This window comes from Merops nubicus, unplaced genomic scaffold (assembly GCF_000691845.1).
Source record: "Merops nubicus isolate BGI_N331 unplaced genomic scaffold, ASM69184v1 scaffold3555, whole genome shotgun sequence".
Classification (NCBI taxonomy): domain Eukaryota; kingdom Metazoa; phylum Chordata; class Aves; order Coraciiformes; family Meropidae; genus Merops; species Merops nubicus.
In genome coordinates, this window is record NW_008610062.1 from 1 (window position 1) to 14,641 (window position 14,641).

The 14,641-nt window shown below is 36.3% G+C and overlaps 1 protein-coding gene across 1 annotated transcript; it reads left to right on the forward strand.

The window, feature by feature from the left end:
- Window positions 1–192: 192 nt before the first annotated feature.
- Window positions 193–13,961, forward strand: TBC1D23 (TBC1 domain family, member 23; the record flags this gene model as incomplete). The annotated part of the gene is made up of 12 exons (XM_008940754.1): window positions 193–296; window positions 884–1,006; window positions 1,541–1,633; window positions 3,454–3,624; window positions 3,838–3,880; window positions 4,535–4,644; window positions 5,152–5,294; window positions 6,441–6,485; window positions 9,502–9,590; window positions 12,170–12,305; window positions 13,126–13,320; window positions 13,628–13,961. Coding segments are annotated over 12 exons (1,334 nt in total), but the record flags the coding sequence as incomplete, so codon positions are not given.
- Between the last annotated feature and the right edge of the window lie 680 nt (window positions 13,962–14,641).

The following is a 14,641-nucleotide window of genomic DNA, read 5'->3' on the forward strand; positions in this document are numbered from 1 at the left end:
CAAATATCATAGGTTTCCTATGGATAGGGAGTATCTCTTGTATCATCTCTTTCCACCTGGAGTGTGAAACAACATTAAACTCAAACTTATTTGTATTATACCTTATTAAAAATATTTTATGATCTGAAAAGATACATTGCTTCTTTTCTGTGTCTGAAATAATGATGCACTTATGTTGTTTGTCTGTCTCAGAATTCTTAGAAACGTCACCAGCCAATCTCAACTTAGAGGATATAGAAGATCTCTTCTCTTTGGCACAATATTACTGTAGCAAAACTCCAGCTTCCTTCAGGAAGGTAATAGCAAAGTAATTTTGACACTCTCTTCTTTTTGTTGACTGTTTAAGCTCTTGCTGACAATAACTTTGAGTGTTTCATTGTGGTGTTTTTCTTAAGCAATTTTTTTTCATGTTGTTACCCTGGTGGTATTTAATGGTAAGATCTTTGAAATATAAGAGAGTTAAGTAAAACATATTAGAGAGAAGCTTCCCTGCAACTTTCTCACTTCATGACTGATGACCTTGTTTTGCAAACCAGGTTCTTGTAAGAACTAGGGAAGCAAGAATGCCAAACTGACACAACTGTGTGGTAGTGGTCTGCACAGAAGTCCTAGCTGTATTTGCAACAGCAAACAGGGAAAAGTCACTTACTAGAGATAAAAGTTGTCACCTGCACTGTTCTTACAGTTGTGCTGGTATGGGCTTCTCTGATGTGTGTAACTGGTGTGTGAGGTCTTGGAGGGGAGATAAAAAGGAAAACAGAGATGTCATAGAGTGTTTGTCAGGCTTACTGTTTGTTCCATGGTGGATATAGTTTTACTTTAAGCCTTCACATCTAATGACAGTGGCTTCAGTTAACTTTTTTTCTCCTTCTTGCTTTATTAGGACAACCACAGTCTTTTTGGCAGCAGCTTGCTGGGTCTCAAAGATGATGATACAGATTTGAGCCAGGCTCTCTGTCTAGCAGTTTCTGTGTCTGAGATTCTTCAAGCAAATCAGCAACAAGGAGTCAGTATACTGAATTAATCTTCCTCCACCACCCCCCCCAAATTTTACAGAAAAAGAAAAGAATCATTTACTGCTTTGTACAATCACAAGTATTTTGATGTGCTAATAACAGAGATGAGTATTTGCTGTTCAAGAAAAAATATTCTTGTCTTAAAGTTGTTGCTTTCCTAAAATGATCTGCTGACTGGAGTTCATTTGTGCTGGAGCAGCTGGAGCACAGGGGAGCTTAATGCATTTGATTTGAATCTGAGGAGTGGGGACTTAAAGTAATATCTCATTAATTTGAATTCCTTTCTAAATATAGCTATTGTAGAAGAAAATTTTAAACCCACTATTCAGTACTTTTAAGAAGAATGTCAATAGGAAATATCTGTCTTTTTGTCAATGAAAGGTTTAAATAAAACAAAAAATAAGATTCAAGCTATTTCCTGTAGTATTGAAATCAGTATTAAAATATAATTGAATCAGGTACATTTCCATCCATAATTATATGAGTTTAAAATGTTGTAACAGACAAAAATCTTTCTCTTTCAGGAAGGAGTGAGATTCTTTGTAGTGGATTGCAGACCTGCAGAGCAATACAATGCTGGGCATTTATCAACAGCATTTCATTTAGACTCAGATTTGGTTTGTATGCTTTCTGTTTCTTTACTGATTTTTGATTTCTAAGTTAAACAGAAGGAGAGAGAAATGTCTTTCTTGAAAAATAAGTTATCCTTAGTTTAAACTCTAGTCTGTAGGCTGTGGTGTTGAGCTGTGTGATGAGGTTTCAGCTGTTAGCTTCTCTAAAGGAGATTTGTGAAACAGTCATTTTACTGAGAAGTTTGGTCCTTGATGGCATTAGAGTTTGGGATCCCAGACTTCCTAGTCCTTGGTTAGAACTGGAAACCCATAATACATGCTAAAGTCCAGATGCTGTTTGGAGAAGTATCTTTTTAGCATCATAATTTCTAATGAGAGATGTCATTAATTTTAACAAGTAGCTGGTTTTTTCCTTTTCTCTTTTCCTCATCCATTCTTACTACAGCCTTCCTGTAAGGCACATGTCTAGAAAAGGTTTTGGTTGGTCCTTTAAAAGTTTTGCAGTACAGTGTTAGAGGAAGTACATTCATTTTGGGATTGAGATGTACTATGAACTAATTACTCCACTAAAGCTTTTGCTGTAGTTTCCATTTGATTATGAACTCCTAATTGAACATTCAGTCATATTCTCTGTCCTTTTTTCCCCAAATCACTTACACTTCAGTGGGTTTACAGTGTATTCTTCACTTCTAGATTAACCAGCTAATCTTTCACTTCAGACAGTCTATAGATGCTGCATGGAATTATTTCTATTTATATACCCCATAAAAGGCTTTTTTTTGCCATTTTTAGTTCAGAAGCTCAGTCCTACATCAATTACCTTTACCTAATTAGAATGATGTATCGTTCAGTATTATTTGCACAAGTATAATTATATAGGAGAGAAAAGGAGGCTGAGGGGAGACCTCATCTCTCTCTACAACCACCTGAAAGGAAACAGCCTCAGGTTGCTCCAGGGGAGGTTTAGACTGGAAATTAAGAAAAAATTTCTTCACCAGAAGAATTGTAAAGCACTGGAACAGGCTGCCCAGGGAAGTGGTGGAATCACCACCCCTGGAGATCTTTAAAAGACTTTTAGAAGTAGCACTCAGGGACAATGGCTTAGTGAGAATTTTCACCCTTCAATATCCAGTTACAGGTCAACGTTTCCTTATTAATTTAAGTAAGTACCTTCCTCACAAGAGCAGGTTGAAATTTCAGCTGTATTTAGAAATTCTTTGTCTATCTCTTTCATATAGCAGCTCATTGTTTTTGCATGCATAATAGGCCTTCAGGAGACTACAACCTTAACTTGGAGAGTACCAAGAATCCTAGATATCTCCTTGTACTCATGATTTGTATTTTTTGTTCCAAATCTTGATGAGTAAATGAGAAAAAGCTTTGCAGGGAGACAACAGGAAGAAGACCTTAATGGCACTTAGACATTCCAGGTGTTCTAAAGGATTTCAAAACTGCAAAGTTTGATTGTACTGTGCTCAAGCATGTGGAAATGTGGAAATCAGTTCCTCTGCTGTATATTGTACTATGCTCAAGCATGTGGAAATCAGTTCCTCTGCTGTATTGCCAACTTAGCACAACGTGGAACTTGCAAAGACTTTTTCCACTGTTATCTTGTGTCTGCAAAAACTGCATTTCTTTCCTGGGGAGAGCAAGGTGGAATGATGAAGAAAAGGACCATTCTCAGCATTCTTTACATAACATGAGGTCTAGGTCAGGCTATCTTTTGTGTGTGTGTCTTGTACAGTGCTAATGTTGCCTTGTCTGTGCTCCACAAATTACAGTGATTTTCCAAGTTTATCTCTTTTCACAAGCTGTGTTACAGTGTGTTGGTGTCAAGCAGTGCTTTTTGTTTATTCATTCCACAGATGCTTCAGAACCCATCAGAATTTGCACAGTCTGTAAAATCTCTGTTAGAAGCACAAAAACAGTCTATTGAGTCTGGCTCCATAGCTGGTGGGGAACATCTCTGCTTCATGGGAAGTGGCAGGGAAGAAGAAGATATGTATATGAATATGGTGCTAGCACACTTCTTACAGGTACAACTACATTGCTGTTGACTTTAATAGCTGAAATATGTCTGCACATATCGTTGATACTAAATGGCAAAATATTTCCCCCTTAAAATATTAAATGTTTCTACACTGTTCAAGTTGACAGTTTTTATTAAATTAACACGTGTTTCATTACTTTGCCTGCAAACCTCACTCTACATAGTTTTGCTTCAGCCAAAAATGTCTTTTCTGTTGCAGAAAAATAAGGAGTATGTAAGCATTGCCAAAGGAGGATTTATGGGTAAGCTTATTAATGAGCTTTTGCTTGAGAAAACTTGGTATAACTGTTGATACTTTTATTAGTCTTTGGCTAGAAATTGGCTAAATAGCAGAGAGGTCTCATTTGTGAGGTTTTTGTTTTAAGTCAGCACTGTGGTTGTGTAAATCAACGTTTATGGCTGTTAGGTCTTGCCCAAATTTCTGAATGGTGAAAAACTAGTACAGGAAGTGGGGTAATTCCCTCTTTCTTCTGACTTGATGTTTAGCCTCCATAGATTGCAGGTCTGTATGAAGATGCTATTTCATCATCACTGTTAACTTAGTTTGTGGTTTCTTAAATTATCAGTTCAGTTCCAGGCTACAACAGTGGAGAGATCTGTGCTACATTATGGGTAACATCAGTCAGTATGTGCAGTGTCATAACAGTTATCCTTAGGATCAAAGCAGTGATTTATTTTTAGTTGCTGCTGGATTTTAACTGTTTTCTTCACTAAAATAAAGATTATCCTAATGCCTTTGTATTCCTGAAAGAAAAGCCCAGGGGTGATGGTAGCAATATCTGAATTTATCTCTTTTATTAAATGATGTGGAGTGTTAATAACTCTTGGATATACAGTGTTTTCATCAACAGACTAATTCCATTGTAGTTCTAAACATTTTTTTTAATTTTTAACAGCCCTCCAGCAGCACTTAGCAGATATCAATGTGGAAGGACCAGAAAATGGATATGGCCACTGGATTGCTAGTACCTCAGGCTCAAGAACCAGCATAAACTCCTCTGTTGATGTAAGTGAATGTTAAGCTCAAGTGGTATAGTAGGATGGGAGTCCCAGGTGTACTGAATATTTTCTTCATATTCCTCATTCTGTTCTGTAAAATGCATTACTTGAGTCATCACTGTTTTCAGTTGTGTGTCTTAATTTCAAACTATATTCACTGTTAGGGAATGTAGTCTCGCTGGAGGTGACCCAGACATTTTTAAGCTCTTAGGAAGAAGAGCTTGTAGAGAAGAACTTGCTGTAGTCATTCTCCAACAGAATATATGTAATGGGCAGTTAGTTTCCTTGGCCTTCTTTGCTGTAGGAATGAATTACTGTAAAACTGGTTCATACAGTTTCTTGGGAAAGATCAAAACTGTCTCTTTTCTACAGCTGATATGGTGTATGTAGAATTTGGCTTTTAATTTAGATACAGCTTACCATTAATAGAATGCCTTCCTCTCTAGATTTTCATAGCCAGAGATGAAAAAGATTCCTTTTATATGAGTAATCCTGAGAGGAGTTACTTTTACAGGGTGATTCTCCCAATGGTTCCAGTGATGGAAAAGGAGTAAAATCCCTGGTCAATAAAATGACGGTTGCTTTGAAGACTAGATCTGTGAATGTGAAAGAAAAAGTTATTAGTTTTATTGAAAACACATCTACTCCAGTGGACAGGTGAGTCATTTGTATCTCACTGAATTAACAGTGACTTCCCATTTCATTGTAAATGTGAAGACTGTGCTAATTACAAAAAGTTCCCTTCCCATTTCAGCGTATAGATTTCCTACACTTGGCATCCTCACAATTTTCTCAGGACACAGTAAGACTACTGGACTGCTTTAGTATTGCAAGGCCAGGCTGAGCAGCCTTTTCCCTTGAACATTTATCTAGAATTTGTCACTGTGTGGTTAGTTTGACTTCTTACAATGTCTTGGTTCTGTATTCAGTCCAAAAGTCAAGGATTATTTCACTTCTATTTCGGTTCCTCCACATCATGACTATAGTGGAATGGGTGAATGACAGATTCTAGATGGGTTTTTTATTTGGATGGTTTTATTCTATCTTGAGGGCTTTTTCTTTTTTTTTTTTACTGCCTAACCTTGTCAAGTTGAGGTTAACTTCTTCTGAAATCCTGATATAAAGCTGCTTTTCAAACCTAGAATCAACACTTATTCACTTTTTTGTATGTTTAAGTAGAGCTTAGAACAAGAACATATAAACATGTTAAAAGGCACTTTGAAAGTTGGAACTTATAATTCCAAATACTTAATTAGATAACAGAATAACAGCTTTAGTCTGACAAAGCTTTAATTGAATAGCCTGTTCTAGAATTCTTTAAAATGCAGCCTTTGGAGTTGTATTTTGCTAAGACATTGGTATTCAAGAATCTTACAGAGCTAGTGTTTGATAGCAGGATTCAAAATGTGTGAAATGAACAGAAGTCTTCTACCTAATCAAAAGGTACAGATTGTTCCTTCTTTTTGTGTTGGAAAATTATTTTTCTAATCATTATTATTTCACAGTTAGAGGCCAAAAAAATCTTAAATAGCATGTGGCAGTAGCCTTGCTGTGTGAAGAGTTCAAGGAAGGCTTGTATGTAAGCCACACACAGCATGCAAAATGCATCTTTCAGCAGAATTTTTACAACTATTTCCCTACCTTGTGGCTGCCATGAAGCACTGCTTTTATTTATAAGCCTCTTACCTGAAGAAGATACATTGCCAATATAGAGCATTTCAGTTATTTATCTTATATTCTTCCCTTAAACTCTTTTTTTTTTTTTAATTCTTTTGTTCTGTCCTCTGCCCCACTGTACTATAGAATTCCTTTCAATATTCCCTGGCCAGACAGAGCAAGCCTGGAGCGGTAAGCTTGACAATTAAGTAGTCTGACTAAACCCACCATTGTCTTATTTAGCATGGCATTACAGTATTTGTAAGCATTGGTTACACTGACAAAGTTGCTCACATTTTTTATATTAATTTTGTGTTGTTGAATAGATAAAAGCTATTAGTTTTTACAAGTACTGGTCAGGGGACTAGAGGAGGAAAGAATGTGTGTTGGCAGGGCTTTCTTCTGTTAGTTTCTGTTTTGTTGTTTCTGTTCTCTTCCTTACTGTTGCTTTTTATGAGATTTTCTTTTTTTACCTGCAGTTTCCTATTTGTATTTAAAAAATGACTTGTACTAGTGAAAGACACAAGGAGCAATTACTGAACAAATTATGGCTTAAGGTTTTAACACCACACTACAGCTATGAAAAGGGCTTGTTTTTTTATGAACAGCTCATAACATCAGAGCTTAGATAGAACAAAGAAACCATACAAAAACTCTGTCTGGAAATCTGGAATTTTTCTGCTGCACATCATATGGTGATAGAACATGCTGATAGGAACAGAGGTGCTCAGTACTGGGAAAAGAAAAATGCTGAGTTTTTATGAGAAAAAAGCATAAGCAGATATGCCTTGCAACTCTCCCTCCTCCTGCTCACTTAACTACTGCATTCCACACAGATGTGGGCTCCTTTCACATTTGTCTCAGACTTGTGATAAATGAAGGTTACCTCTTGCCTAATCACCTTGGAACTTCAGTTATGCTTTAGGAACTCTATATTACAGCTTTTGACCCTCATAGACTGGAAAGCATGAAGAATGATGCTGGGGGAATTAATGAAGATTTTAAAATGCTGTTTGGGTTTTCAAGGATTTTGGACCAATTCTTCTTTCAAGTAGTTTGCTTGTGATTTGGGATAGGATTTACCCATAAGCATTACAGAATGGCATTGTGTGAGCAAAACCAACAGTGATGTTAACCAGTATTTTAAAAAAAAAAAAAAAATAGTTGGAATATCCCAACAGCACATGATATATTTTGTTCATTTAGAAATCCTGGAGATGATGGGGATTTCTCACCAGATTTTGTTGACAAGTTTTTAGAGTATAGTAATGAAGTGTTAAAGTTCCAACTTAAAACGTTTGGTAACTGTGTTTGGTAACCAAAAGACACTTGAATCTGTATTTGTAACCAAGAAGTTTTGATATACTGGTTATTTTACTTGTTCCTCTCATTCATATTGCTTAACTTCTTTGGGAAGGTGCAATAATAAATATGCTTACACTGTGGGTCACTAGACTGTTCTCTTAAAAGGGTAGCTCCTAAAAACCTCAAATGGAATTCTTTTCCCATCCATTCAGTTAGATCCACTTTGTTTAACACCAATAGATTTCATTTGGCACATATGCCACTAAAGGGAATTGCATTCAGTTTGTAGTGATGTGATGATGGCCTCCCATGCAAGCAGGTTAAAGGAAATCCATTTGAGTTGAAGATATTACCAGGTTTTCCTAAAGTAGCTTTTTACTTTCTGCTGTCTTGACTAACATTGATCTATAAACACCAAAGAGATCATCTCTTAAATCCTCTCTGTGCAATTCAGTTTGACACTAACTGTGCTGCTTCTTACTTAATTGGTTATGTAGTACCAAAGCATATTTCCAAAAGCCTTCATACAGGAGCACTGCCTTCTTGAATTGTCAGTGTCATTGATGCTTATTGTCTGAAAAACTAATGAGCATGTTTCTGTATGTTTGTTCTGTTTCACTGTAGAATGCATTTCTGTTGTGTTTTTTTTTGGTTTTGGGGTTTTGTTTGTTTTGGTTTTTTTTTAAACTATTAAACATTTCCTTAGTTTGTAGGTTTCTTTCTTTAACTTTCAAATATGCTTTCAGGTATACATAAGTACTGCCATTTATTTATATATTACTAAAGAGGTTGCCTCTCCAACTTGGTTCTATACCATGTAAACTGGAGTTATGAATATACTTAAAACAGGAACCAGGGCTTATAGTCTCTAGGAAATACAAATTATGGGGAGGGAGGTTATAGAAACTGAAATGGGCAAGTGGACAGGTGTGGTTTGGGTTTTTTTAAATTACTGCATTGCCCCTTCTAAAGTCTAAAATCATGAACTGCAATGGTTGGTTGGTTTGGTTTTTTTTTCCCCAGCAATTCCCTGTTTTGTGGGTTTCTGAACCATTAGGTTTTCTCATATTTTTTCCAGATATTCTCAACATCTGAGAGCCAGAACTTTCAACATGACAGCTGTGATCACAGCAGTCAAAGCTGGATCTTTAAAATCTCAGGATTTGCAACTTACCATCAAAAATTGAGACTCAGTTGTATTTGTGTCATTTAGTATGGTCTGTAGAAATACATTTAAATCTGATTTTTGAGGTCAATATCTATGCAGAGATCTGTGAGGCTGGGATTTTAGCAGTAGGAGTTGCTTGCCCAAAGATCTCAGGATCTGGATCGTGCTGGAGAGAGTAATGGACTGGAAGTCAGAGTTCATGCTACAGGGGATAGTTTATAGTAACCCCACTTGAAGTGCATAAGGTATTATCCTATCTTTTGAGGAATTAACCAAAAAAATGAGCTTCCAGACATGTTAGTTCATAGTCTTTATTTTTCCCTCCATCTCAGTTTGGCATCCTTGTAAAGCTGCCCTGGCTGTCCAGAAATGTTTCAATTTCATACTAGAAACTCTATAGCACATTGTCAGTTTTCAGGTCTCTAATGTGTTTTGTCAATTGAGAAGGTGATCAGAAGATCCTTTTAAAACAAAAAAGTCTTTCTTTTCACTTCATTACAACAGTCAGCCTTGCCAAGTAACTGAAATACATGCTGCCACTAACCAAATTGCTTGATGGGTCAGTCACAGCTTCCTTGCAGGCAGCTTCCTGAAATTCTCTTGCCCTTCTCAGCTGCACAGCTACAAAGTGTTTACATTTTGCTGATATGTTGTTGTAGGAGTCATACCATCAGTCTGAAAGTTAATTTTCTTCTCCCATCCCTTGTCCTCTCCTGCCCTTTTCATTGCCAACAGACATGTCAGCAGCAGTGACAGAGTGGGAAAACCCTACCGTGGTGTGAAACCAGTGTTCAGCATTGGAGATGAAGAAGAGTATGATACTGGTACAGTAGATTTTCCTCTTACCTAGATTAGCTTCTTTACACAAAGTTATTAAGCTGCTAAGTCATAAGAGTGTATTTTATGTCTTTGTCTTACAATATGATGTTTTTCTATTATCATTGTTTGTGTTCATTATGATGAAGCCTAGGAGCAACCATGAAAGAAACATCCTCTTCAAATACATAGTAGCAGACAAAATAAAAAAGATTTTGTAGTAGGCACTAAAGAGTCAACAGGAAAAAATGGAAATATATGGGTTTAGTGGCTCATTCATGCTTCCTTGGTATTTCTGTGGTAAAGATCTGGGTTTTTTTACACTGGCCTTGCATAAATAAACCTGCAGCTGCACCTCTGTTACTCAAGACAGTGAGCAAAATGTAAAGGACCTGGTTTGGCTGATAGATCTCAGGTTCAATCTTTAATATTATCAATATTATATCTCTGAAGATATAGTTGGAGCTAGACTTAAGATGGCTAATGTGTGCACACCTCTCCAGTGTTTTGAGCATTGTTTTTTAGCATTGAATCTATTAACTGATTCATCTCGACAAGCATCCAGAATGCTGTAGAAAAAAACATGCAATTTTGATTTATTTTTTCTATCTAGTTAAAAAATTACTGGCAAAACTGGAACACTAAACTTGTCACAAAGTTGTTTGTTTTTTTTTGAGGCCACTGTTAGAGTAGTGCAGACCTGCTGTTGTCCTGGTTCTGTTCTCATAATCTCAGCTCTATAACATCATCTCACAAGTGACTGTTCTGTGACCAAAAGGCATACTTGGCTTCCATGTGAGAAACAACTAGAGTAAGAATCTTTGACCCACAAAAGAGAGAATTTAGGAAGGTCAATGACAGAGATTCATAGGATCTGGAGTTGTTTGAATAAGATTGATGACAAATAGTTGCTCCTTGTTTGTCTGCTATAGGAATTGAGAAGGAGCAAAATGAAATGATGCTTTAACAGTATATTTCTCCAAATGCAATGTAATTAAGATTACACAGTTCTTTGAGCATCTGTAAGAGTGTTTGGCAAAGTCTGGTTGCAGAAAACCAGGTCCTCAAGGACAAATTGTTTAGAACATATTTTCAGTAATGATTTGCTAATTTCTATTTACATTTGCTTTAAAAAGCACTATTAGAATGTAGTAAGTAAGCAAGCAGAATCACTGCAATGATTTGAATAAACCAAGCCAACACCATATGAAGTGAAATACATGTTACTTTGGCACAGAAGAATGCAAAATGTGAACTTGTTTCTGTGTAATTGTTTTTGTGATGTTTTAGTGTGGGGTTTATTTGTAGTAAATAATTGCAGTCAGCTGTAATAATTGCAGCCTGCTCTAAATGGCTCTGCTTGAGTAGCAGAGTTGAACAAGATGACCTCCAGAGGTTCCTTTCCATCCTTAACCATTCTGTGAAATGAGAATGGAGTTTTGTTTCCATTCCTTTCAATTTCATAATGTGTTTTTTTCAGTGAAAACCTTTCCAAAAGTGCAACTATAATTCTGAATCACTTTGAAATAGTTTAACAAAGTGTAGAAAGCTGGCTTTGAAAGAGATGTGTTCAAGATGTGTCCTTCAAAGTTATTTGTGGAAGTAATTTCCATGGATTTAATATAGTTTATTGTTTTATATTAGAAGAATTTAAGCAATTTGGTTATGTAGCACTAAAGTAACTCTGAACAATATCACTGTACTTAGACACAAAACCAGTATTTTGCAACTAAGTGGTAACTGTTGCAGGAGTTTTGGCTGTTTCACAGCTGTCTCTGCTGAAAACTTTGGGTTTGAGGGTATTATTAAATGTCCTTAGAAAAGAAGGTGAACCTGAAGATGAGTTTCACTCATGATCCAAGGTTATTGAAGATAGTAAGGAGAGACTGAAGAATTGAAGGAGTCTTTGACTGGTTGGGCAATAAAACAGGACATAAAATTCAGTAGGAATTAATGTGAGGTGAGAAAGACATGAGGAAAAAGCTGTTCATTTCTCAGAAATAATGTTTGAACGGGAGAAGGTTCATAGGGGGAGAAGGAGGGTGAGGAAAGATGTGAAATGGCCTTCACAACAGGCATAACTGAACATTAGGACTTCTGTTCTGTGAAATGGGCAATCTGAGTGAGGAAAGGTGGCCCACAAAATAACACTTGGTCTGGAAAGGGATCAACATGTGATTATTTTGTCTTGTACAAGAAGCCAGAAGTCACTTTCCTGGAATGTAGCTTTGATGGTTTTGATACTCCTTGCCAAAAGATATTGAGATTGCAGATGTAAAAAGTTGACATGGCTTCCAGGAAAGTTTGGACAAGTCCATGTAAAAGAGATCTGATAAATTTTACTGATTGGACAAATCAGACCAGCCTAAGAAATCCCAAGCTGAAAACAATTGTCTGCTGAGCTGGAATTAAGAAAAATAGCAGATACACATGCCACTTTTCTTTTTTCCCTTTGAATAATTGCTTATGGCTAGCTGGACCTTGATTTGACTAGTGTAGTTACTATGGGTTTAAGTGAGTTGAACTATTGTCTGATGTTGTTTGTAAATATATTTTTTTGTTTGTTTACTACCTCCCCTCAAAATAGATGAAATTGATAGCTCCTCAATGTCAGATGATGATCGAAAAGAGGTGGTCAACATCCAAACATGGATAAATAAACCTGATGTGAAGTATAACTTCCCCTGTAGTGAAGTAAAAGAAAATGGACACGTGTTTCCCAGGTACTGGAATTAGTCCTGAGTATAATGAAAACATCTGGGCAATTAAGTTATCCTTTATATTGAACCAGGAAATGAAGGTGTGAAACAATCTATAACAAAATGTTACCACTGTATGTGCATTCTTGCATTTGCAGTGTTATAGAATGGTACAAAATCTAGTTAAAAAGTTTTGATTTGCAAAACAAGGTAGTAAGTAAAATATTCTCAATATGCATAGGCTTATTTTTGAAGACCAGGTAAACCAAATGACCTGTGGCTCTAGTTTTTCTTGCCTGCTTGTCTCTGTGCCTTGTGCTACACACCCATCTTGCCCCTAAGATTCAACTTTGTTAACCCTGGAAGAGCAGAACATGATACTTGCTGTATTTTGGCTTCCCAAAAAAGGAACTTTTTCTCTTTACAAACAGTGAAAATCCAGTTGAGTCTGGATAACAGAAAATGATAATGGGCTTTCTCTTGCATTGTGGTCTGTTCTTGTGCTTTATGATTAGTTTGATTTTCCTACTAGATTTATTTTATATGGTGTATGATTAGTAATCTGTCACAGTATGACAAAACTGAGTTGGAACTCAACTGGTGTGTTCTGGGCACTAGTTGAACCATGCATTCCACCCATGAAGAAGGCAAAAGTGGGTCTTGAACTGAGCTGGCAGGTCAGCATCTCTCATTTCTAAATTACAGATTTTAAAGCTATTAAAACTCTTGGATTTAGAAACTGTTTTATCTAGCTCTCTCCATGTAGCTGATTTGTAGAACTGAGATTCTAACTAGCTGATATTTAGTTCATTAGCAAATTTAACTTGTGTTTTTCTTTTTCAAGTCACCTCCTAGTAACAGCAACTCACATGTACTGTTTGAGAGAGATTCCATCACGGAAGGGACTGGCTTACATACAGTCCCGACAGGCACTCAACTCTGTGGTGAAAATCACATCCAAGAAGAAACACCCAGAACTCATCACCTTTAAATATGGAAATAGCAATACTTCAGGCATAGAAATTTTGGCAGTTGAAAGGTAAGCTATCTCAGCAGCAGAAATGTAAGCAGTGATGATAGACAGAATGCTGTCGACTGGAAATCAGGAGCGTGTTGCAATTCCCAGAATTGAGTTGAAAGTAACAATCTACCTGGACTTGTGCAAAGCATTCAACACTATCCCACATGACAGCCTGGTCTGTCTTCTCAGTAGTTTTCATTTCAGTATATTCCCCTTCTCCTTCCTCCTAGTTTGTGCCAGAGGAAAAAATCAAAACAAGACTTATGGAATTGTTACTCCAAAATTTTACAGTGAATTAATGATTTTTTTTATCTTTTTTTTTAAGGTATTTGATTCCAAATGCAGGTGATGCTACCAAAGCTATAAAACAACAGATCATGAAAGTATTGGATGCCTTGGAGAGTTAATAACTAAAGACTTTGTAGAGGACAGTTTATAAAGAAGAAGCAGCCAAGATACTGTATGTGGACACAAGCTGTTTCCCAACTGAATACTAACTGAAGAGAATTTTTCTGGTTTCTGATGGGAGTGCCTGAGTAGCAGGCTTAAGATGGGGTAAATTATTATCAATTTCTGAACAGGATTTTAAGTTTTTCTTATTGTTACTATTTTTTTGTTAGTGTTTTGAAGAAATGTTTATTATAGAGGTCAGTTTGTTTTGTTTTTAACACAGCCTTAATGTGAATGATCTGCATCTTTGCAAGAGAAGATGCAGCTGGGTTTGCATTTGGTGTGTTAAAGTTATGAAGCACTGCCAGATAATGGAGGAACAGTTGAAAACAATGGGTTTTAAATTACTGTCCCTTGAAAGTAAAATGTCTCCTTTGTCTACAGTCTATAAGTTTGATTTTGCCTTCTGGGTAGTATCAAGGACTGATTAAAAACTTTTGTTTATGAGCAGAGTAGATAAAAATCTTAGAAATACTGTTTTTTTCTCTTTAAAACTGGTTAAGTCCAGTTTGGGGCACAGAAAGATAGAAAAAGTGCAAGTAGTTTCTAAAACTAACTTTTAAAATAGTCACATTCACTACTAGGTTAAATAATTGGAACTGGTGTTAAGGGTATTTTAAATACTAAAGTGAACTGTGCACAGTAAGCTTTTACTACAGGGTTATGATTTATTTTTTTAATTATGCAAAATTTTACATTTCATAGGTTGAGACTGTTTCTCTTGTAAAGATGAGTATGTGCATTGAAATCTGAAGTTGCTGCTTCAGGACAGAAGATGACAGTTGAAAACAAATTACCTTGCTCCTCAGAAAGAAAATGTCTGGGATAATAATCAGAGCTTTAAAAACTTTTGAACACACAAGTATGTGCTGCTCAAAGGTGTGTTCAG